This window comes from Zalophus californianus, chromosome 3, assembly GCF_009762305.2.
Source record: "Zalophus californianus isolate mZalCal1 chromosome 3, mZalCal1.pri.v2, whole genome shotgun sequence".
In the NCBI taxonomy this organism is placed as follows: Eukaryota; Metazoa; Chordata; class Mammalia; order Carnivora; family Otariidae; genus Zalophus; species Zalophus californianus.
In genome coordinates, this window is record NC_045597.1 from 157,927,820 (window position 1) to 157,953,473 (window position 25,654).

Consider the following 25,654-nt stretch of genomic DNA (forward strand, 5'->3'; position numbering starts at 1 on the left):
CTGCTGAGCAGGGAGCCCGATGTGGGACTCGATCCCAGGACCCTGAGATCATGACCTGAGCCAAAGGCAGTCAGTCGCTTAACCAACTGAGCCACCCAGGCACCCCTAACACTGTTAATTTCTAGGTCAAAAATAGAACAGTCCAAATGAGCACAACTATTAATTTGTTAACAGATACACAATAACCACCTAATGTTTTAAACATTCCAGTAGATACTAGGGCACAGTTAAGCAAGAATAAGAAAATTTAGTTACTAATTTTATGTATCTTTTTCTAGCCAAAGACTATTATAGAATTTAATAAATATTTAGGTAAAAATCTAACTGTAAAGACGCCTAATATAATAAATAGGAAGAGTGAGAAAAAAAGAAGAGTAGAGTTGGCAGCATTACAGAAATTTGAAGAAGGCACAACTTTGCCAATTCTTAAAGCTTTAGGAATTGTTCCCTCATAATTATGACATATCTAGTTGGGCTACAGTACCTACCATGCAACTAGGGTTTCTGATACTGGTTCTATATTTTTACTTTCAGTATCTTCAATTTCTAATTTTAAATTACTTTTCTAATTAGAAAAACTTCTAATGAGTAGTACCAAAATACTTCTAATTACTTTTGCAATTTTAAATTATATTTTTATGTAGAAGAGTTTTCCTTTAAAGATGTAACTATATGCAATATATGTAAGCACCATTATTTGTGTAAAAGTTTCCCTGCCCCCCCAAATCTAACATATATTAATTTGTGGTAAGAAATATTCATTTGATCATCAACTTTGCTAAAATAACCTTATTAACTGAAAGAAGCCTGATATTTTAATTAAGTTCTCGAAAAAGTCTAATATTTCAAAAAAGAACCATGCAAAAACACTGAAAAATACATTAGTTCTCAATACATACGAGGGATTCCTACTTGTTGTTTTCTTATTGCTGGACCAATGTTCAGTTTCTTATCCTTATAATTAAGTTTTTCAGCCTAAAATAAGAAAAAATATTTTATTATCTTGGTACTAGTGTTTTATAAAACCAATAATGAAAAATTAGTAAGAAACAATTTTTAAAATTCACATTACAACATTTTTTGAAAGTAGCAAGGAATACTGGAAAGGGCATAGTCTTTGGATATTAAAAGATCTGGATTTGAATCTTGGTTCCAATTCTCTGACCCTAGTTCTTTAATTGGAATACAGTCAATCCTCTATTCATACATCCCATATTTGGGATTCACCTATTTACTAAAATTATTTGTAACCCCAGAATCAATACTGTGGCAATTTAGCCACAGTAGGTTACTAGTGGACATGAGCAGAGAGGTGAAAATTTTGAATTGCCTGACATACACAGTCCCAGGCTGAGGTCAAACAAGGTAACACTCTGTCTTCTTGTCTCAGCTCTTAAACAAGAGTCTATTTCATGTTGTTAGTGCCATGTTTTTTGCATTTTTGTGTTTTATGTTGGTGATTTTGCTTTTTTTTTTTTTTTAATTTTGCTATTTAAAATGGCCCTCAAGTGTAGTGTTGAAGTGCTGGCTAATAATGTTCCTAAGCACAAGAAGACTGTCATTTGCCTTATGGAGAAAATGTTTTAGATGGGCTTAATTCATACACGAGTTATAGTGCTGTTGGCCAGGAGTTCAATGTTAATGAATCAATAATATATATTTAACATGATGTCTTTAAACAGAAACACACATAAAACAAAGTTATGTATTGATTGGTTGATGAAAATAATGTAAACAGAAACTTGTGGGAACCTTGTATTTCTTCTAGGAGCAACAGTCCCAATATTTGCTAATTGAGTGTTCATGGCGACTTTATAGAACATTACTATGAATAATGAAGATCAGCTGCATGTGATTTAATAAGGTACAATTCAAACTATTTTTTCCTAAAAAATTTAATGTAACATTTGTCAAATTTAAAGTTATTACAGTGAACTGCAGGCTATAGACTTTTTCTATGAATGTTCTTAGCATATATAAAGTTTTTCAGAAAGGATGGAAATAATCTCAGATAATTTCACTCTAGGAATCCATGTTTGTAGTGTGTTTAGGAATTAATTCAAAGTGCTATTAACACTTCAGAAAACATACATACCCAAGTTCTTAGTAAGCAAATAAAGAAAAAATTATTACAACTTCGCATACTCATGCAATAATCTGGAATTTGTTTTTCTGTAGATAAAATTTCTGTTTAATCTTTTTTTTAAAGACTTAATTTTTCAGTAATCTCTATACCCAACGTGGGGCTCAAACCTACAACCCCAAGATCAAGAGTTGCACACTCCACCAACTGAGCCAGCCAGGAGCCCCTGTTTAATCTTTTTTTAATTCAATTTTTTTGGAGACCAACGTCAATCTTGAGATGCAAATAAATTAAAAATTTTTTTCTAACAGTCAATCATTGTACTGGAATGATAATAAAAAAGATATCCTAAAGGATTAGTTTCAAAGAAGTTCCAAAAAATGAAGTTAAATACATCAAAAGATCTTACCTCTTGTAAAATTTTTTGTGCATCTTCTTGTGTTTCAAAAGTGACAAAACCATACCTAAATAAATACATTAATTATTTTCTTAGAACATTACATTAGAGTTATATTAAAATTCAATTTCTTTTTAAGAATGGGTCACTATAGGAAGGAGCAGTTTTCTATGGAGCACCATCATGCAAAATTTAAGAGAATCATTCAGAGCATAACACGGTCACCTCCTCCTAGAGTTGGGACACTAAAAGAAAAAAAAAAAAACAACCCAGGATCTTAAAACAGTTCCATATCTGAGCTGTATACAAGGCAGGAAAGCATGAAGGATTCATGTCCTAGCTTACAAATTAGGATACAATAAATTTTAGTACAGAATAGAAGTTTAGCTTAAATAGGAATCAGAGTAGGAAAAAAAACTTAAAAAAAATAAAAATTTCAACACAATAAAATTTTTTATATTGGCAAATGAGTATATAGATATATTATTTATTATTAGCACATATAAACTGATAAAGCAATTATTAGTATTTCCCAAACATAAATCAATTAAAAGTATGTACATCCCAGATTTTATATCTGCTTTTCATATATAATTGTTACCTTCAGAGTACAATTCATATAATGTTCAAGATACAATTATATTATGTATGCAATATCCAAAAAGCCAAAATATATAAAAAGGTATGAAAGAAATAAAAAATATATCCCCCCCAGCATAATTTCTACTTAGATAACTTAAGGAAACTAGAGTAGTGTTAAATATCTTGACTATTATTTTGATTCATAATTACTCTATTGTATAAAAAAGTTTTTTTTTTAACAAAGGAATTTCTTTTTTTATTTGCCCAAACATTAAGCAAGGGCTAAGGAAATATTTTTATGCTAAATTTTTTGGTAGAACACATACACCACCCAGTGGAAAAGGCATAAAATACAGTTTACATTTCTGTGTTTTTCAACGGTAAAAAAAATGGATATTACCAAAATATTGTAAATTCTATTAATCAAATACAAGAGGTACAATCTCACTTCATCCTAACACTGGTTGTCAGTCTGAGGAAGTATCTCAATTGTTTAAAAAAAACCTCTCTGCAGAATCCCATCTCTTCCAAAGTGCTTATCTGACATACTTAAATGTGGTTTCCCACACTAGTATAATTTTCTATCCACCTCACTGGTCCTTCCTTTCTCTTATGTCTATAAATATATATGTCTGACCTCTCTTTCAAGAAAACAAACAATCCTTCATTGATCTCCACTGTCTTACCCATTTTCTTTAACTTTACTGTCAAACTTCTTAAGTGAGTACACTATGTAAACTACCTCTTTCTTCTGTGAAATTTGGCTTTTGCATATACCAATCCACAGAAACAGCCCTAAGGTCATTAGTGATTTTTAGACAAATCCTGCTGATTTCTTCTCAGTTTTCATTCTCTTTGATTTGGCAATTAAAAACCATTCTCATTACAGTTGTATTTGTCAGGTTAGTTCCTTAACTAGGTCTCTGAGGCAAAACCTACAGACATTCCTTTTGCCAGCGTTTTTCAAATAAAGCTCTCTCTAGTCTAAAGCAAGCACACAATTCCAAAAATATCTGATTCCTTTAGCTTTTGGTTCCTTAGCTACTGTACATTACTCAACATTAAAGGCTTGTTACCTAACATTGAATGGTCCCTCAGCCCATGCAAGAATAACTAACTTCCCAACAAATTAAGGAGTGTTACAGTGTTTCCCCTCCCTCCAAAATACACATACATATACACACACACCCACACACGAAATGGGAGATTAAAGTAGGAGGAAAAGAAGAGGGTATGAAATTCTCTTTTAAAAAAATGGAATCAAAGTAAGTAAGCATATAAAACCTAGCAATCCAATAAAAACACAATTGTTAATTCTATGTACTTTCTATAGTGATACTTACCCTTTGGACACTCCAGCTCTGTCATTTACAATCTTCACTTCTTTTACAGACCCATACTGGGAAAAAAACTTTCTTAAATCATTTTCATTTGTCTAATGGCATAAAAGAAAAACACAAAAAAATTTTTAATTGCTAAAAAATGAAACAAGTCTTATGTTTGTTTTGGAGACAAAAAGGATTATAAGCAAAGAGTAATATGAATATAAGAATGCCTCTTAACATAAAAACAGTATATAAACCACTAAATTATTAAAATCAATGTAAATACATTGCTTTATGCAGTAACTATGTTATTAAACTATTATAATCAATAAAAAATTTTTAAGCTGAATTACTTTAAAACTACAAAGAAAGTCCACTAATATTTAAAGAAATTATTTTTGGCCAGTTTTTTAAAAAATAATTTGAATTAGGCATGGCTGTAACTATAGTAAGGGCATATTACTATTGGTTCTTATGGCTCAGAGAGGCTCACAATCATGGCAGTGGAACTAGGATGTTGGCAATATATACCAGTCCCTCTATTTTAATCTGCAGTCTCCAGGAAGAGTAAGGTCTTAGGAAAGGAATATATTTCCTAAAGTACTTGAACTCAGTTTGTGATACCAATGAAGTGGCTACAAGATTTAAAGTTTTTAGACAGTTTATCCCTACTCAATATACATTTTGACTAAATAATGACATTATGATATTCAAAATAAAAATGAGTCATTAGACTATTATGTACAAGATATCTACAAAGACGGTTTTAATTGAAATAGTCTCTTAATAGACTCATATCACCTTTTCCTAGAGTATTCACACTAAATTCATTGCAATTTCATTTTCTGGCTCAGGTATAACTATGCCATGGGGAACTTTAAATATCCCTAGAAAAAAATTTTCTTTATATACCAGAAAAAGACATGCCTAATAGTGGGGCTATGCCTCTTGAGTTCCCCCGCTACCTCACTACTTACAAACATTATAAGCTATTAGTTGGTAACCTAAAGCTACTAAACTGGATGATGACAAATACTGAATTAATATAAGAATAACTAAATAGCTCTTATTTCAATAAACTGAAAAAGGAAGCAATGCCAGAATAAGAATTTTTATTAGAGATTTGAAAACAAATTAATTCAAACTATTCTCTGATAGAAGAATCACTAGTTCAATTTTGCAGCTCTACTTCTTTGTTGAAAACTGAGAGTTAAGATGATTAAGTATGAAGAGGGATGGGCTATAAGCTTCTAAAAAGAAAAGTTTTACAAAATTTGACACAGCTTGCTACTACAGTAAACTATTTCCTTATCATTTGTCTGGTTTTGGAAAAGGGATAAGTATCAGGGAGGGAACCCTAGCAATTACCTGAAAGCTATAACTGCATTGTTACAATGGCCTCCAAAGCTCATAATGTAGTTGACAGAATTCAGTAACCTAGAATAACCTAGCCATACAAATGTTTCCATTTATTGAAGATTTATTTAAAAATTATACTGTTTGTAATATAAATTAATTCTGAACATGAATGCTCAACTTGAATATTTATGGTCAGCCATTAATATTTTCCATAGAAACAGAAAATCTTTCTAAAAAAATAAACATTTTATTAGAAATAATTTTTATTTTTAGTGACCCAATCACATACTTGCTTAAGAATCATTATTCTGACAAATACAGTAAGTGTAACATTTCTCTTGAGCAGAAAAAAAGTAATTTCATCCAAATTGTGAAAGACTGATTACAGAGAAATAGTGAGTAATAAATTTCATACCCTAATGGCACAAGGATTTTTTTTTTAATTAAGAAAAACAACTATCCCTGTCATTTCCAGTATATAAAATGGAAGCTTGGAAATCCTTCTACATATCCATTTGGAAGTAGGATATTCTACTCAAAATAGCCATGCAGGCCTTTCCTAGAGGTGTTTACTACTACCTCCCAAATGGTGCGGCAAAACATCTAACAACAACAACACAGACTAAGCCTCTCTGAAACAGTGAAATGGCTGATTACATAATTAACCGATTTTTTTTTTAAAGATTTTTATTTATTTATTGAGAGAGACAGAGAATGGTAGAAAGAGAGCATGAGAGGGAAGAAGGTCAGAGGGAGAAGCAGACTCCCTGCTGAGCAGGGAGCCTGATGCGGGACTCGATCCTGGGACTCCAGGATCATGACCTGAGCCAAAGGCAGTCGCTTAACCGACTGAGCCACCCAGGCGCCCCTCATAATTAAAATATATTAATGTGAAGATGCTTTATTCTGATAAGGTCACAGGCCTTTTTTTGTGATCAAATTCTAACTTAGGTGGCAGAAAACAATTTGCGAAAGATGTTCAGGATATTACTCAGTAGGAACCTGACAATAAAATTGGGATAAAGAAATAGGATTTCACAGGACTAAATTTTGTGTTTTTTTAAATATTGAATCTTTTAATTATAGTCATACATTATTTGGTCTTTTGGAATACTATGTAATAAAGTATAATTAGTGTGGTATGGTGAAGTAAAGAATATGAAACTATGAGTCAGAATACTGGAATTCTAGGCTTCACTCTGTCACTAAGAAGCTAGGAGCCTGTAGATACATCAATGAGCCTCAATTTCCTTGTATGTGAAACTGGACAATTATATATGTTCTATTTAACCTACATTGTTATTGAAAAGATTCTTTATAGTAAGACAATGTGAAACCTATTAATCATTATGCAATTAGTAAATATTATTTTTGTAGTTGTACAAAGTATTTCTGAGAAATAAAATAACTTCTAATGCAAAAAATATACTACGTTGCATACATAAATAGGTACCTTAAAGTCAATTCCTCCTACAAAGATGCGATTAGGGATCACTGTTCCATATCTTGGGGCACTTGTTGGGTTATTCAAAGGCACAGGTGACACAGGATTAGGGGATGGAGATAATGAATCTGTTGGCGTCTGATTTGATGTTTGCTGTAAAATAAAATTCTTTTAAATTTTTAGCATTGGGTATAAGTTTTGATGCAGGCTGAAAACATATCTATCAAAAAGTTGAGTCATTTAGGCAAAATATAATATTTTAGACTTTAATTTTATTCTAATATGAAAATTATGGTTAGAACTAATAACTTTTTGGAGCAACAAAAATATGGGAAATACAGGATCTACTCCACTACAGAGAAAATCTTAAATCTTAAAATATATTATTTAAATATACTTATGTTAATTGCTATTAAATATACTACTTAAATATTATAAATGTTAAGGAATATTAAACTCGAAAAAGAAGTTTGAGAAAGAGAAAAACAGCCCTAGACAGCCGGGAACTGGCTTGGTTCTGGTGATGTTAGGTGTTGGCCTGGAACTCACAGTAAGGCTGTGGTGTTCTCTTGTTAACAGACATTAGGCAAAGTTACTCTTTGACTGTGATGGATCACATTAAAAACAAGACCATTCCATAATGATGTCTGAACCCTGACAAAAACAAAAACATTGTCCAAACCACAAGAAACAAAAATCCTGGCTGATTCGTGTAACTGCTCCTTCTTTATCAATCACAGATTTGGCCTCAATCTATTTTTCTAACCTTCTAAATAAAAATTAACATACCCAATCATAGAATTACTCCCACTTTCTGACAACATGTATTTCAGAGTATAGCCCTTCTCCCTTAAATGTTCTCTAAAAAGAGCTTAACACAAGCCTAAATCCCATAGTAAGTTCTTTTCTAACACCTTCTTACCTAGAGGCTCCATGGTGTATGCTCTTCCTTGTGCCAACAATTCAATAGACCCAACTTTACTTAACTGCAGGTATGTTCCCGGCAGTCTTTGGCTAAAGGGCACTGACAAGTCAATAAACTCTGATGTTCAAGTTCGCCATATTTTAGCTCTTAAAGTCAAATTTTTAAATGTACTTGTCAATTTGAACATTGAACTGATTTCATAAAAATAAATGTATATACCTGTAACTCACAGGTATAAATTTGTATACCAAAGAACTGAGCTCAGTACATGTATGTTCACAATTCTAAGTTGGGGGCCTAATTTAGATTTTAATAAATATATATTAACATATAAGCCTTTGTACAATGGCAAGATGGCAGACTCTTAACGTATATCTGAAAAAAACAAGACTTAAGAATAGAATTTTGAAGAGAAACCAATTTAAGCACTTGCTAATTACTTTCTTTCTGGGGACACTTAACAGACTTCCAAGACAGTCTAACATACTAAATGAATGCTTCAAAAAAGCTTGCAGTTCATAATTTCAATTCTCTGAGAAACAAATACATGAAAATGAATCTCTTAGATAATGGAGTTGTTCTTTTTCATATTTGCTCTCCTTTCTCACTTCATTGGCCAATAAAACCATAATCCCTAAATTAATCTCTTCAAGATATACTGAGAAATGACTAGACCAGGAGTGATTATGGGGCTGTAGGCTGGACCTTACTGGGCTCTATTCTGCATCTAGTATTAAGGGGGGACAAACAACACATATTCCCTAATAAGGGAGTTCATAAAAACACCTATTAAACCACAGAAAATTTATCACATTTAATAATTGCTATGTTGTAGTTTCCAATTAAAGAAATTGGGAATCCAATCTTAACAGCATGCTCTCTAGGCATTTGGAGGTTATTTGTAACTTCAGTCACAAATAGTGAGTCTATAGTACAGAGAACGGATGGATGATCTGGGGATGCGTAGTTTTATTTTTCTACTGGATATTTGCATTGCTAGAGATAATAGGACAGCTCTAGTAGATATAATCTTGTCTGTCTGTTTAGAGAGTGCAGAAATTACGTATTTGCAAAATTAAAAAAATCAGTCTTTATGAAATTTTCTTCTTAAAAACAAAATGAGTTCAACAGATGAACTCGTTTGTTCTCCAGTTGGTTTAAATAAAAGTTAATTCCATTATTTTTCCTTGAGAGAGAGATGACATGAACAGAAGTGAAAAGAATGCTTTATTTCCTATATTGAGAACTAGTTAAATGATACCCAGAAAGGAAAAACATCTAACTTTTCCAACCTATTCACTTCATTTTCCAGTTTCTAAGACTCCTGCTGTACTGGGGGTTCCAACTGCCTCATTTTTCTTACCACTTAGTACTTTCCAACATGCTATAAAATTTACTTGTGTTTACTGTCTATCACTTTCCACTATAGTGCAATGTTCATACGGGAAGGGATTCTGCCTGTTTTGCTCACTAAGCGTCTCAAGTAGAGCCGGTACATAGGAAGTGTTCAATTAATATTTGTTGAACAAATGAATAAACGAATCATTTCTTCCTGCTCCTGATATCCCAACCATTAGGCTGAGGTTTAAGAATATGCTATTAAAATAACCTGGAAAATATTTTAATGTTAGCAGTGACAAGGCTCAAGCAGAAGCAACATCTAAATTCCTTAGAGAAGGCTAGCGATGCATGGAGTTAAACAATAAAGCCTCAGATTCCACTGGCAATGATTTTGCAAATGTATGAAAAGCACTTAGGTAGGTGCTATTATTTGGTTAGAAGTAAGGATCCTTAGCTTAGGACTACACTAAAGATTTTATTAAAAATGTCCTCTAATGTGCCCTTACTGACTTCTTCCCTTGAGAATTAACCTCGAAATCTATCATCCACTTTGCCAACGGAGACAACAGGAAGAGGGCAGGCTAACCGTCGCGGTCACGGCCTCGGTGCTCCTTCCCCTCCGAGGCCAGCAAGCTGAGGCGCTGGGGGATATGGCCGCGGCAACAACTTCCTCGGGTTCTCTCGGGTCATCGTGAACTTGGACACTGACACGAGGATCCACCCCCTCCCCACCAAAGTGCGGGAGGGAAAAGAAGGCTAGCCAACGAGAAATCTTGCCCCGCAATCCCGCCAGCAGTAGCGGCGGGAATCCTCAACGGCACCGACCAGACGTCGGCCTTGAGCGCTGGCGACCCCCCGGTCCGCACGTGGCGCGCGCTGATTGGCTGCCAGCGGGGCGCGAGGCGGGGCACCGCGGCGCCTACCTCGGCGCCTCAGGCCCCTCAGGCCTCCTCCGGTTCCCGCCCCTCCCCCACCGGGCCCTGAGGTGTCAGAGTCTCTGGGTCCGTCGTGGGCCACGGGGCCCCTCCCCTACCCCCAGGTCTCTCAGGCCTTCCGGTCCACACTGACCAGTCGGGGAGAGGCGGTGTCAGCCGCCCTGACAACCCCTCGCGGTGGACGGCTGGGCGGAGTCCCGCCAGAGCGAGCGTCAAAGACGTCGCTGAGCCCAGTTTCGGCGGGAAAGCTGTTGCTCTTGCCCAGCCCCGCCTGGTGCATAGGACCCAGCCACCCGCCGACTCCCGAAACCTCCCGGCCTTTTCTGAGGTCCCCCAGCCAGCCTACACCCGGTCCAGGCCCGGTGGTCCCACCTTCCCGACCCCACGACACGACCCGACCGGGCTTGCAGGCGGGCCGCTCTTCGCGGTGGTAGATGAGGCGTCCTGTCCACATTTCTTCCCGACAAAATAGTGGGCGTTTGGGCGCTAGACCTCGCTCTTCCGGCCCCTCAGGAACGGAGTCCACGTTGCTCCTTATCCCTGCTACCCCGGGGCCGGAGGCCCTGACTGCTGTACTCACCGCCCCGGACTCCGTCTCCATCTTCCTCTACGCGCTTCAAAAACCGGGGGAAAGGAACAGAAACCCGAAGTTTGAAAGCACCTTCACACCAAGGAAGCAACACCACGTTTCCCGACGGACACTCCCCCTGGCGGCGACGGCGGCAGTGACAGCTGCAGGGGCGCAGGCTCGGACCCGGGGCCTGAACCTGCCACCCGGGGGGGTGGGGTGGGGAGGAGCAGGCGACGTCGCCTGGGACGGCGGGGCGGGCGGGCGGGCGCCGCAAGCCGGGGCGCGGCGCGGGCGGGCGGTTTCGGCTGTGGCCCGTGGTCGCCGAGCTGGGCCGTCTGAGGGGAAGAGCGTGCCCCAAGTCGGGGTGGGCGTGTGGTGTGCGGACGAGGGCTTGGCTCTGGGGCCACTCTCGCCTGCTTTCCGACGGCTGGGGAGGAGAGCGCGAACGGTTATGCAAAGCACCATGCACCGCACGCCTTCCTCTCTTCTCCCCTTTGGAGAAAAGTCGGCGCCCGGGACTGGTGGGTTTCGAGAGGTTGACGTGACCTCAGGCTTTGCTAAGGAGCAAGAGGCCGGTTGAGGGGCGACTTCGGAAGGCTGGTGCAAGGCGAGGAGGGCGGTTTCCAGAGTCAAACTCTGACCCCCCCGGGCCTGACGCGCCAAACTCGGGGACTCCGGAGAAGCCTCGGACTCCGCGCTTGCACCTGTTGTCGCCGTCACTCATTCCCGCCAGTGGGCGGGGCAGCGCGGGTGGCTTGGCCAGGACTCGCCGCGCAGCCCAGTCTGGGCCCCGGCGCCGGCCCCTCGCGGCTCCCGCGGGCCCCTCGCGGCCGAGCACCGCCTGGCCGCAGCAACAGCCTCGGGAGCCGGCCCTCGACGAAGCCACCCGCGCGCCAGAGGGGGTGAGCACAGTGCGGCTTGCCTGGAGCGGCTCTGGCCGCTAATAGCCTTGGGAGCGTCTTTGAAAGAAGAGTACTTCGTAAAAAATATCTGTAAAAGGTAGCTGAGAATTTTATAGATCGCCGCTATAATACATAATGTAATATTATACATACATATAGAATGTAATGTAATGGCGATATATAATATTTAATCAAGTCGTAAATAATTACAACGAAGTAAATTTGTGTGATAAGGATGATGATTTTTACCCAACTACCATTTATCAAGGGCTCAATCAGATGGAGATTAAGTCCATTTGGTCAAAAGCTAAAGCTCTAAGAGATTTAACTGGGGTCTCCTGACAATTCATGAGCTTAACCATTTTGACATGTGTTGTTATAAAAGTTAGCAGCAACAACTGTTAAAAGTTACATTAGTAATAACTTCTATACTCTCTTATAAAAGTTTGACTTTGGGTTATTTTACTTTCAAGAGAAATACTTTAAAAATATGCAGTATCATTGTATTAATTTTAATACGCTCAAGGATTAGATCTTTATATTATTTACCAAAAATAAAATAGGAAACATAATTGTTTTCATTGGATACAGTTCAGCTAAAGCATCCTAAAAGTCATACATTTCTGCATGCAATTTAAGCTCATTTCAGGTTTTAGTTTCTGTGGAAACAGAATACAAACCTATTCAAATTAATACTCATATTCTAGAGCAGAATAATTTTGCTGTTTGATAAGATTAGAACTGATCTTTGGGTGTGGTTTTTTTTCGGTAGTAATGATGGATTTGAATAGCTATTTTTCTCTTTTGCCCAAATCTTTTTTGACTGAAAACCTTTATTTTTTTATTATTTTTTTAAAGATTATTTATTTATTTATTTGACAGAGAGAGACACAGCGAGAGAGGGAACACAAGCAGGGGGAGTGGGAGAGGGAGAAGCAGGCTTCCTGCTGAGCAGGGAGCCCGATGTGGGGCTCGATCCCAGGACCCTGGGACCATGACCTGAGCCGAAGGCAAATGCTTAACGACTGAGCCACCCGGGCTCCCCTGAAAACCCTTATTTTTAAAGACTGTCTTCACCATAGTAGGTGTTCAGTCTGTGACACACAAATTAATCAACTCAATTTAGGGAACATTAATTGTATTTCAAGGCCTGTGACAGTAATTCTCTGTTCTTCTCTTTTAATTCTTAAAGCAAAAGGAAATTTTGGTTTTAAAACTTGGGTAGATCATGTAAAAGTATACAACTCAACTAGTAGACATTTATAGTGTTCCTATTATTCGTAGTACCTAATGCTCTATGTTATGGGAGATAAGATGAACAAGATCAAATCCTCATCTTGAGTTTCTTTTTCAACCTAGAAGGAAAGAAAGGACTAACTGCTCAAAAATAGTTATATCTAAATGTGCTTATAATTAATAAGACACAAGCAGAATTGGATAAGTGATATGTGAACTGCAGTCAAAGATCTTGTAGGAGCACAGAGGACAGCATCGTGAGGCACAATGTCTAGAGCTGGGTAAGGGTATCATCAAGGCTGAAATTCTGGTCTGGGTGGGAAGGTGGGAGGAAAGATATAGAGCCCAGCACTAGCCTAGGCACATTCTTTTTTAGTCTTCTTAGTTACCATTCTTTCTCTCTCTGGAAATCTGAACCTTAGAGAGGTAAAAGTGACTCATGTAGTTACATTGCTAGTGACTGGTAGATGCAGTTTTCAAAACTTGGTTCTATTTGACTCCATTGCCCATGCACGTTCACTCTGCCATGTTATTTATATCGTGGTAATAATGACTTAGAGTTTTATTCTAGAGACCTTTGCAAATAGAGGGCCATTGAGGTTATTGAATCAGGAAGTTATATAATCAGAACCAAAATTTAGAAAGATAGGCTCAGACCAGAGAACAGTTTTTAAAGAACAGGAAAGAGAGAATTGAATTAGGAGCATACGACTCTAGTGAAAAATAATGGGGATCTAAACAGAAGTGGCAGCTGTGAGAATAAAATACTGGGAAAGGATTAAGGAGAAACCAGAGAAGAACTGAGACTCTTGGACGTGGTGATGTTGGGGAGGGATTGGTGAGGATGGTTCAGAAGTCTCAAGTTTCAAATCCTGGAGAGGTCATTGACAAAGATAAATATAAAAGTGCAACACATAACAAATTGCAAACCTAATATCCCATTTGTTTATATTTTGTACTAGCATCCCAATGTTTCCCATCTTTTTCCTTCACACAGTCGGTTAAGAGCATAGTTCTTATTTCAGGGATTTACTCAAACCTGCCCTCCCTCTTGCTTGCGTTCCCTTACTGGTAATTCTTCCATTACTGCTCCTTGAGTTTTCTAGACACTGATTCTAACTCTTAATATCCATTTTAGGCCGTCCTTTTCTCAATAACCCTTGGGATGTGTTCTCTAGCTTATAGACCTAGATAACCATCAGTAGGCCTCCTATGGACCGGGCTTTACTTTATGGGAGGGGATATGGCAGTGATTAAAACCTGGTTCTTGCTCTCCAGCAGCCTCTGGTCTAGTGCAAGAAGGAGCTAAGTAAATAGAAAGTTTATACAGTCAATGTGCTAAATGTAGCAGTACAAGAGTTGCCAGGTGCGGAGACAGCCCAAATCAGGGAGTGACTTGGTAGATAAAACAACATGAAAGGACATGTTTAAAAGATGCCTCTGTTTCCATTTTATTTCTCTCATGTCTGTTAACCTGTTGTTGTATTTTGGAGGATGATTAGGTGCTTTCTTCTTCTCTATGATGGTTGGATATTTGAAATAGGAGAGGTGAAGGATAGGAGTTTTAAAAAAATGTGTCTTAAGGAGCAGAGAGTCCGGTTCAGATTTCCTTTTCCTTTATGGAATGTAATACTTACATTTAGAGAGGATGTTACCCAGATGATCTAGACTGGAACAGTAAGTGATTCATTGGAAAATTCCTTATAAAACTGTTTTATTTGCATATGCAGTTTATTTTGAGCTACTTAGATGCAGGAATATAAAATATTAGAGCTGACTGTGCAGCATAAGGTAGGACCTCAGTAATTATTTATAGAATAGAGACTAAAGGAACAGGCAACCCTCACCCCACCCTCCATTTTATACCCATTCCTTACCATTTTACTCTTACTTCTGGAATAAGAATGAAAAACAGTCATCAGAGAATCTTTTCTTGATTTACTTACGCAAGTATGGTTTAATAATTATACACATGTTTTCAGTTGCTTTTCAGGGGAAGACCTTGTGTTTGGAACATCCCACCTGCAAAATCCTTTGAACATTCACAGATATTATACCACCATATACAAAAATAAGACCTGTGGAGCAAGACTTCAGTCCAAGAATGATTGCCCAGAACATACTGTCCACTTGTAGACTCAGTCCTGCAGTGTTTGCCTTGGCTTGCCCCTTTATTTTACCCTTACCTTCTGACCACCAATGGCCGTCTTTCTTTCTCTTTCTTTCTTTTTTTAAAGATTTATTTATTTATTTATTTATTTATTTATTTATTTGAGAGAGAGAGAGAGAGCATGAGCAGGGAGAGGGGCAGAGGGAGAAGCAGACTCCCTGCTGAAGAGGGGAGTCTGTGGAGGGGCTCAATCCCAGGACCTTGGGATCATGACCTGAGCTCAAGGCAGACACTTAACCGACTGAGCCACCTAGGCGCCTCCCCCAACATTTTTTTTTTAAGATTTTAAAAATTTATACAACTTTTTTAACTTCTTCCCATTCTTTTTTTTTTTTTTAAGATTTTATTTATTTGAGATAGCACAAGTAGGGGGAGCGGCAGGAGAGGGAGAAGCAGGCTCCCTGCTGAGCAGCGAGTCCAATGCGGGACTCCATCCCAGGACCCTGGGATCATGACCTGAGCCGAAGACAGATGCATAACCGACTGAGCCACCCAGGTGCCCCAACCTCCTTCCATTCTTACGTCATCTTTAGATGTGATCTGTCTGGGAGGAAAAAGTTTTCTTTGACCCTCTTAGGGTTCCTGGCTGGGTCTGAAAATTAAATTGACAAAGATTAATAGGAGAAAAGCATACAAATTTTACTGAATTTTTATATGTACTTGGGCGTCTTCATAAGGGGAATGAAAATCTAAGAACTGACCAGAGCAGGAAGCTTTTATACCTTTTAGACAAACAATACATTTATGAGTAATTGACAAGATGAAGGAGTTTAGGTTAGAGATAGTAAATGGTGAAGAAGAAACTAGGAAGATAAGGGTTAGTTTAACAAGATTAGTTTGCAGATTCCTCTAGTGCCCTGTCTTGGGGCTGATAAGTGTCTGTCTCCAGTAAAAAAATTTATTTCCTGACTTTAGGCACAAAAGGGGGAGCTTTTTCTGTGTTTACTGTTTCTTAATTGCCTTTAACTCAAAATAATTCCTAGGTCAAGAGGCATATTTTGGGGTGATATATTCTGGTTTCCTTCAGATGCATGAGGTATTTTCGGGTACTATCATGAACCTCTTAATTCATGTTTTCTCTCACCCATAGGCATCTTGGCAATAGTTCATGGTGCTAGTGTCCTATCCATGTCGTTTCAAACATCTTTTTAAAAAATATTTAATTGTCACTTGTCCTCTACTCCAGCAACTATGTTGTTTTTGAGTAGTGGGCAATTGTTGCCTTGGTGCACTCTGATCTTTTGAATCTAAGGAAGGCCACCATGTAGTGTTGCATAGATTACTCAATGCATAAGGTTGTCTAGCCAAAGGAGCTAGTAGGATGAAATCCAGCCCTTAATGCTCCACTCATAGAACCATGTAGTCACAAGCCCCTCCATTCAATCGGAGTGCATTTTTCTAATACATAAAAAGATGCTGAATGGGCCAGTGATAGCCCTGCCTAAACATAGCTCCTGCACTGTAAGATGGTGTCAAGAAACCCTCGTTTATGTTCATCATGTTTTACTATCATATTCTCAGACATCAGTAACTGTTTGACATTTGGAAAAATATTCATCTTGGTGAATGTTGCAAGTGGGTTCCTCAGGAAACAGACTCTGAGATTTGCATGTAGAAATTTTGGGGAATATGAGTTTGGGAAGAGTACCTGAGAAGAGTGAGGGAAGCAGGACTGGGCAGAGCAAGTTGAGTTGTGATTTTTGCAACAGAGTTTCAGCAATCCTAGGATGACCTACAGAGTTGTCCCCAGAGACTAGGGTCCCTTCCCCCTCCACTGTACTCTCTATCCTCATCTACCTATTTATAGACATTGGGTGCAGGCTACTCCCAGACAAAAGTCTGGACTTTGGACAAGATGACTCTTTGGCTGAGGGCAATTTCTGGAGAGGAACTTAGCTGAGAACAGCCCACACCCCAGCATCTGGTGGAACAATGGCTTGGTCCTGAAGGGAGATTTGGGCCAATCACAGCATATACAAAAGTGAGTTCATAACCATCGAATGACTTTTTCTCTACAATAGGATTAAACCGGTTGAATTTAGTTTGCTTTTGGTTGAAGGAAAACATGACAAAAACAGAATAACTCAGGAAAACTTCAAACTTGTTTTTTTCTTAGAGAGGGCACCTGAGAGATTGCAGGAGGGACTATATCAGGAGCACAGATCTGGTAACCTAAGATGTGGTAACCTTGTGAACTGAAATTTTAGGTTGCACATTGTGTTTAATGATTGCAGGCTAAAAAACAGCTTTCTTTGAGTTTGCCCTCTGTTGGTTCTGTGTTCAAGAAAATATCCATATCGGTCACCATTGGGGAAATATAATTAAAATGCAAAATCTTCTCCCCACTCAGAATACCTCTCTACAGGGGCACCTGGGTGGCTCAGATGGTTAAGCATCTGCCTTCGGCTCAGGTCATGATCCCAGGGTCTTGGGATCAAGCCCCACATCGGGCTCCTGGCTCAGCTGGGAGCCTGCTTCTCCTTCTCCCTCTGCCTCTTTCCCTGCTCATGCTCTCTCTCTCTCTCTCTCTCTCTCTCTCTGTGTGTCTCAAGTGAATAAATAAAAATTTTTTTTTTTAAAAAGAATACCTCTCCACAAAGGTGATAGAGACAGAAACCAGTTTCATCATTGAATAAGCACGAACTCTGTGGTGCACATCACAGGCAAGAAATTGCAAAGACGAAGAAAGGAATCTCACCCACTTATATTGCCAAGCAGACACAACCCATTACATCACAGATAGTTCATCCTAACCTTACCTGGTAATTGGAGTCACCATCTTATTGGCTTTATAGAGAGGAAAAACAAACCTTGTATCTTTATAGCAGGAGGTAATTTTGCAAACTGGAGTAAGGCAAACATCAAAGTTAGGCTTTTAACTTCTTACTGAAACTGGGAAAGAGGGGAACTATCTCCCTTGCTGTGTGCATTTCAAAAAGGTGGTTCTTTTTTTTTTCTTTTCCAAGTTTTTATTTAAATTCTAGTTAACATATAGTGTAATATTGATTTCAGGAGTAGAATTTAGTGGTTCATCACTTACATATAATGCCCAGTGCTCATCATAACAAGTGCCCTCCTTAATACCCATCACCCATTTAGCCCATTCCCCCTCCCACCTCCCTCCATCAACCCTCAGTTTGTTCTCTATCGTGAAGAGTCTCTTATGGTTTGCTTCCCTCTCTCTTTCCCCCCCTTTCCCATATGTTCATCTGTTTTGTTTCCTGAATTCCACATATGAGTGAAATCATAGGGTATTTGTCTTTCTCTGACTAACTTATTTTGCTTAGCATAATACATTCTAACTCCATCCATGTTGTTGCAAATGGCAAGATTTCATTCTTTTTGATGGCTGGGTAATACTCCATGGTATTTATATGCCACATCTCCTTTATCCATTCATCAGTCGATGGACGCTTGGGCTCATTTCCTAGTTTGGCTATTGTTTTGTTTGTTTGTTTTTTTAAATAGGCTCCATGCCCAATGTGGAGCCCAATGTGGGGCTTGAACTCACAGACCATGAGATCAAGACCTGAGCTGAGATCAAGAGTCAGACTTTTTTTTTTTAAGATTTATTTATTTGAGAGAGCGAGAGAGAGAGAGCTCAAGCGCATGAGTACACATGAGGAGGCAGTGAGGCAGAGGGAGAGGGAGAGAATCTCAAGCTGATTCCATGCCCAGCATGGCGCCCAACTCAGGGTTTAATCTCATGACTGAGATCATGACTTGAGCCAAAATCAAGAGTCAGACACTTAACTGACTGAGCCACCGAGGTGCTCCAGTTTGGCTATTGATGATGTTATAAACATCAGAGTGTATGTACCCCTTTGAATCTGTATTTTTGTATCCTTTGGGTAAATACCTGGTAGAGCAATTGCTGGATTGTAGGGCAGTTCTATTTTTAACTTTTTGAGGATAGTTAGCCATTATAAAGATTTACATACATTTGAAAAGGACAGAGAAAAAAAATTCTGGGAAAAAAAAAGATATGGGAGAAGTCTTTTTCCTTATTTCTCCCAGGGAGAATTAAGCCTCTTATTTTTAGTTTGTATTTGCCCTTATATTATATATCTGGATCTGTTTAAGGTTGGAACTCCTTGAAGCACTGAAAAATTTTAGAAGCAACCAAAATTAAAAGTCATTATTTATACATCTGGAGTAGGAAGAGAAGTGGAGTAGCAAGAAAGGAAGCCAGGGATGTAGACAAGAGCCATGGCCACATGTGCCAGAAAGCCTGGACTCTATTCAGCTGGTAGTGGGAAGCCAATAAAGTCATAGCAGGGAGTCAGACTTATATTTTAGGTAAATCCTTCTAGCTACAATGTGGAGAGAGTATGGACATTAGAACATGCTACAAGGTCGCTATAATCAAATTCATATGGTATTGGATCAGAACAGATAACCCAAAAGTACACTATTTGTGATAATTTAACATATGACAAGAGGGATAATTCAATTCAGTGAGAAAAGAGTAGATTATTTAATGAAGAAAAAAACCAGCCCACCATCTTATTTAAAAAATTTTATATAAATGCTTGTATACACATATAAACTAAATTCAAAAATAAAGTATAGAAAGACCACATACTTAAAAAAAATCTTGCAAGAAAAGGTAGGAGATTACATGTACAACCTAGGGGTTGGAAAGTGCCGAAAGTGCTGAAAAGAGACATATTGGATTATATGAAAATTAATATATAGGCAACAGATATAAAATCAATAAACAATAGTCTGGAAAAATATTAAAGCTGATGACATAATAAGGATAACATCTATAATATACTGGTTGGGTTTTCTGAGAAGCATTAGCATTAGAGGTGAAAGATTTATTGGAAAGTAACATGTGGAGGGAAAAGGGAGAAGCAGGATTGGGCAGGAAGAGGTCAGATACAGACATGACAAAAATCTCAACCAGCCCAAGCGGCAGCTGGAACAATGATTGCCTGTTGGAGGAGTCCTGCCTTGGTGGAAATGGCTAGGACCTATTGACTGGAGATTGCCCAGAGAAGAGAAGAGCTTGCCCTCAGCTATCAACACTTCACTCATTCACTGGCAAGGGGCTGCCCCAAGAAGAACATGACCTTGGCTCAAAAGTTCAGAAGAACCCTGAGTAACTGAGCAGCTGAAGGCTGTCAGTGAATCATATGCCTTGAAGCTGGAGAGTGAGTCTTTTACTGAAGCAGGATCTGAGTGTGGCATCTCTGTGTTTGCTATAGAACTCTTACAGACCAAGAAAAAAAAAAGGCATTCAGTCCAATGGAAAATTACTTGGCACATGTGTGGACTGAGTCCAAATGACCCAGAAACATTTGAAATGATGCTTAGTAATCTGGAAAGTGAAATTAACATAACAATGGAACCTAACTTTATACCTATAAGATAGGTAGAAATTATTGAGAGCTACAATACCTATTAAGGTGAAATGTGAAGTGCTGTAATTCTTTGGGAGATCCATCTAGCATTATCTATTAAAATTAAAAATACATACATCCTTAGACCTAAAAAATTCTACACTTGGGAATTTGTCTTATGGAAATTAAACAACTGGTTCATAAAACCATGTGTGCAAAAGTGATAATTACAATGCTGTTTGTAGTGGTGAAAAACTAGAAATAAATTGAATACCCCAAATACAGCAATGCCTAAATGAATTATGATATATCCATACCATAGAATATTTGCAGTTATTAAAAGAACAAATTAGTAGATGCAGATAAGGTGGGGATTCTTACCAGGTATTGTTGAGAAAAAGAAGTGAGAAAAAAGATACAGAACAGTATGTATAAAATACGTCTGCCCACCTCTTTTTTTTTTTAGTAAATCAAACAGTGACAAACACAAACACTTTCTCTACACACATGCATGCACACACACATGTGAATGTACACCAAAGCTGAAAAGATGCTTTAACTTGGCAACTTAGGTTGTTAATTTGAGTTACCTTGCAAGGAGTGGGAGGGTTGATGTGCATGGAGGAGAAGAAAAATGTTTAAGACAGGTAAAAGAAAAAATTATACCAAAAGAAGCATGCATTGATCATACTCATGCTGCCATTTCTAAACCTAACAAGAAAGACAGAAACAGAGGCTTACATAGGTTATAGGAAAGAAATAAATGAGAAAAATATGTCACAGAAATAGAAATAACTATATACAATTTTTGGATATCCAAAAATTTTTAGTTTTTACTAGTTTAATAGATGTCAGTAATGTTTATTTGCCATATAAATCAAGTAGTATCTGGCCATATGGACCAATAGCATGGTTGTAGAAAGCATAGGGCTTTCAGTAGACTTATGTATCTGTATCAGTTAAAAGAGACTTGGTTATACTACGGTAACAGATGACCCCCAAATCTAAGAGACTTACCACAGAGGTTGCTTTCTTGAACATGTTACACATCCATTGTAGATTGGCTTGAGCTCTGCTCCTTGCCATTTTCACATAGGATCTAACCTCTATCTGGTAACCAATTAATCTTGTGACAGAGGAAAATGAGATCATGGTTAAGCGTGCACTGGCTCTGTTCAGAGGGGGCTTTCATTCATCTTTCATTGGCTAAAGCAAATCCATAACAGACTGAGCCTGCTGTTAACCAGTTGAGGAGGCCTAAACCCTTCCACAGGGAGGATTAGTGAGCATCCCCATGAGTATGAAGATTATCTTTAAAACAAAGATTGTTAATGAAATATTTCCATGTGAATCATACCTAATGGATGCCATTAATGATTGGTGAGTATGGAGAATTAAGATAAGAAATAAGAGGGGTGCCTGGGTGGCTCAGTCAGTTGAGCAACTGGCTCTTGATTTTGGCTGAGGTCATGGTCTCAGGGTCCTGGAATTGAGCCCCGAGTAGGGCTCCGTGCTCAGTGGGGAGTCTGCTGGAGGATTCTCTCTCCTTTCCCTCTGCCCCTTCCCCCACTCTCTCTTTCTAAAATGGATAAATAAATCTTAAAAAAAAAGGATGAGAAATAAGAGGGGTGACTGGTTGGCTCAGCTGGAAGAGCATGCGACTTTTTTTTTATAAAGATTTTATTTATTTTTTTTTAAATTTTTTATTGTTATGTTAATCACCATATATTACATCATTAGTTTTTGATGTAGTGTTCCATGATTCATTGTTTGTTGAGCATGCGACTCTTGATCTCAGGGTTGTGAGTTCAAGCTCCACGTTGGGTGTAGAGATTACTAAATAAATAAATTTTAAGATGAGAAATAAGAGAAAATACTTTTTTCTAATTAAATGCTATTTTTTCTCATCTACTCGGTGTACAGATAAGAAGTACTCCTTTTGGGCGCCTGTGTGGCTCAGTTGATTAAGCGTCTGCCTTCAGCTCAGGTCATGATCCCAGGGTCCTGGGATTCAGTCCCACATCGGGCTCCCTGCTCAGCGGAGAGCCTGCTTCTCCCTTTCCCTCTGCACCTCCCCCTGCTAATGCTCTCTCTCTCTCTATTTCTCTGTCTCAAATGAAAAAAAAAAATAAAGAAGTACTCCTTTTGACTTTAGTTTCAATCACAGATAACACATCATTATTTACATTTACAGAAAACAAACTAAAACCTGTTTAATCCATACTTTGAAGATAGGAAAAATTAAGGCATATGGAAAAAGTAATATTCTATTTTTCATATATTTTATTTTTCTGAAGTTTATGTTTATGGGAAATATAACATCTATCAAAAATCAGAAAAATATCCTTTCCTTTAGAAATGATAGTCTAAAAATAACGATGTTATGTATTTTTTCCCTAGAGTTTAAGTATGGCTCGTAAGGAATCTTCCAAATAAATTCTATATGCAGTTACCAGTTTAGTTACTAAAAATCCCATTTTGGTTAGGAAAAAAATTTAAAGAAAGCTCTATAACCTCTCATTACACTAAATATAGTATTGGACAATATTTGTTCTTTATTATCCTACTTCACAGTTTAAGTTAAATTTCAGTTCTTTGCTGCTGTTTAATATTTTAGATGATTCCTGCAACATGCCTTTATCTCCCCCAATCTTTCAAAAACAATTGTGACATCATCTGAAGTTTCACCAGTACATTTCGTGTAGAACAGAGACTGGCAAACATCCCAAGTGCAGTTCAGCAGCTGCAGCTCCTCTACTGTGGATGAGGGAAGAAGTAGTTGTCTCCATGGTGACCTATATGAGTCAGTGAAGGTGGGAACTGGGGGATTCTTACAGGGGTTAATGACTGAGGAAATGCTAGCAATCCAGTTTTCACTAGACCTTTGGCCTCAAATGGATTTTTTTTTAAAGGACTCACTTTTTATGGCTTTTCATTTTGTAAAGGGGGTAAACTTGCATTATGCTTAATGAAAGAGCTATGGACCTGAAAACTCATGGGGAACTAAAAACGCCTCACAGAAGAGACCATACTTCATTCTTGTTTTATACTTCAGAAAATGCATTACAATTTTGTGTTTATTTGAATATTGCACTCTGCTTCTTCCTCCCGAAGACTTGAAGTAAAATGCAACAAAGGCATATCAATAAGGTTAACAAAATAGGTATAAGACTGATACATCACGACCCAAAGGGAGTGCATTAGGGAAAGAAATATCACTCTTCATTTTCTTCCAATGGGTCCTAAGACGCTAAAAAGCATTAATAAACTTTACGTCTTGGCATAAATTGGAGGTCCTTAGTTTCCTAACACATGCAGATGAATTAGATTTGGGGTATACACCTGGATGGGGAGAGGACGAGGAACCAAACTTGTATTTACTCCTGCATTGCAAGTGTCAGGCATCGGGAGTGTGTTTCATTTGAAGAGGTTTCTATTATAACTTCATACCTGGAAAAGATCCAAGTCGTCCAATAAAATAAGAGAAACAAGTTTTCATGTGGGCTTCATTGGTGCCATTCCAGTGGTAGTTTTCATAAATGCCTCTGTGGTTTCTTCATTAGTGTGGACCATAATGATGACATGACCTCCATCTTCAGGATCCATGTCAAAGTAAGTCAATACAGGGGCGCCTGGGTGGCTCAGTCGTTAAGTGTCTGCCTTTGGCTTGGGCCCTGACCCCAGGGTCCTGGGATCAAAACCTGCATCGAAACCTGCATCGAGCCCTGCATTGGGCTCCCTGCTCAGTGGGAAGCCTGCTTCTCCTTCTCCCACTCCCCCTGCTTTTGTTCCCTCTCTCGCTGTGTCTCTCTCTCTCTGTCACATAAATAAATAAAATCTTAAAAAAAAAAGTCTGTTAATACATAGAAAATAAATCAACACTGCCTGCCTATTTTATTTTATTATTTTTTTAACACTGTCTATTTTAAAAAGACATTGGCCTTGCACATACAGACTGTACCCAGATGATTTACCTGGGGCTCCTAATCCTGTATCTTAGCCTTGGGGTCTACATGATTCCTGAGAGGGCAGAGTTAATGGACAGACACCCAGGCATCCTGCTTTCCTGCTGGTATAGAGATTTCCTAACATGGGAAGGAAGCAGCAGCTTTAAGACATTGAAGAACATTGGCTGTAATTAAAGATTTCTTAAATGTATTGCCTTTCAGTACTTTGAAGATTTATTAATCTGGGGAATCTAGATCTATTCTAAACAATTTCTAACTTCTCATTTTTGTAGGACCACTATCATGGCGTGGATTACTTGTAACTTTAAATAAAATTAGTTGACTTTTATGTTTCAGTTACTGAAATTTCCTACTTAATTGCTCACAAAAGGGACAAAAGAATACCTTTGAAGAGAAAAAAACTTGAATTTTAAGAGGGTGTATTTAGTTTTGCTTATCTTTTATTGCCTTTGTATATATTTATTTTACTGTAATATTTATACTACAAATTACCCTGCAAATTGTCTTCTTGAGCTAGCAAATTGAAATGATTATTATGTGTATTGGAGAGTGTTATGACTGAATATAAGGATGTATGACTCATTTGAAAATGCCATGCTCCTGTTCAATGCATCTTTGAACTTATCAGAACTGACTTTTAATATCAAAATATCCTTTCTTACACATATGTGAACAAGAGGATAAATGTGTTTCCTCACACACTGATAAATCTGTCAGCTTCACATTCCATCATGATGACATAAAGGTAATGCTGATGTTAAGATGAGAGGGTGTCATGCCGAATGTGAGTGGTCCCAAACCTGTAGGAATGGCTCTTCCTCCACGACGTCATTGGACTTGCACCTTAAGAAAGCCTCATGTAGCAGGAAGAGCACAAACTTCGAAGTCACTGACTGGGACAGTCAAATCCTGGTTCCATCACTTCCTTTTGGCTCTAACTCTGAGCAAGCTTATTGACCCTTTTGATCCTTAGTTTCCTTATCTGTAAAGTGGAGATCTGGTCATTGACCCTGGACCTGATTAGGTTCCTCTCAGTTGTCTTCCAGTCTAATTCTCAATTTCAGGTTA

General features: G+C 38.2%; 2 protein-coding genes across 4 annotated transcripts in view; one reads left to right on the top strand and one right to left on the bottom strand.

Moving 5' to 3' along the window:
* BOLL (boule homolog, RNA binding protein) overlaps positions 1–11,118 on the bottom strand; it is a 53,794-nt gene extending 42,676 nt beyond the window's left edge. For 2 of the 3 annotated variants that reach the window (XR_003519012.2, XR_003519011.2), the window contains exons 1-5: positions 10,972–11,118; positions 7,200–7,343; positions 4,406–4,497; positions 2,493–2,547; positions 900–975 (exon numbers count right to left, since the gene is read on the bottom strand). Coding sequence is in view for 1 of the 3 variants with exons in the window: in XM_027588584.2 (XP_027444385.1) it covers positions 900–975; positions 2,493–2,547; positions 4,406–4,497; positions 7,200–7,343; positions 10,972–10,992 (388 nt within the window). In the remaining 2 variants the exon portion in view is untranslated. The remainder of the gene's footprint in view (positions 1–899; positions 976–2,492; positions 2,548–4,405; positions 4,498–7,199; positions 7,344–10,971) is intronic. The other variant, XM_027588584.2, reaches the window with a different exon arrangement.
* Positions 1–15,281, top strand: part of MARS2 (methionyl-tRNA synthetase 2, mitochondrial) — a 70,291-nt gene extending 55,010 nt beyond the window's left edge. Inside the window, exon 2 of the mRNA XM_027588580.2 lies at positions 15,083–15,281. The gene's annotated coding sequence lies outside the window, so the exon portion shown is untranslated. The remainder of the gene's footprint in view (positions 1–15,082) is intronic.
* Positions 15,282–25,654: the final 10,373 nt, after the last annotated feature.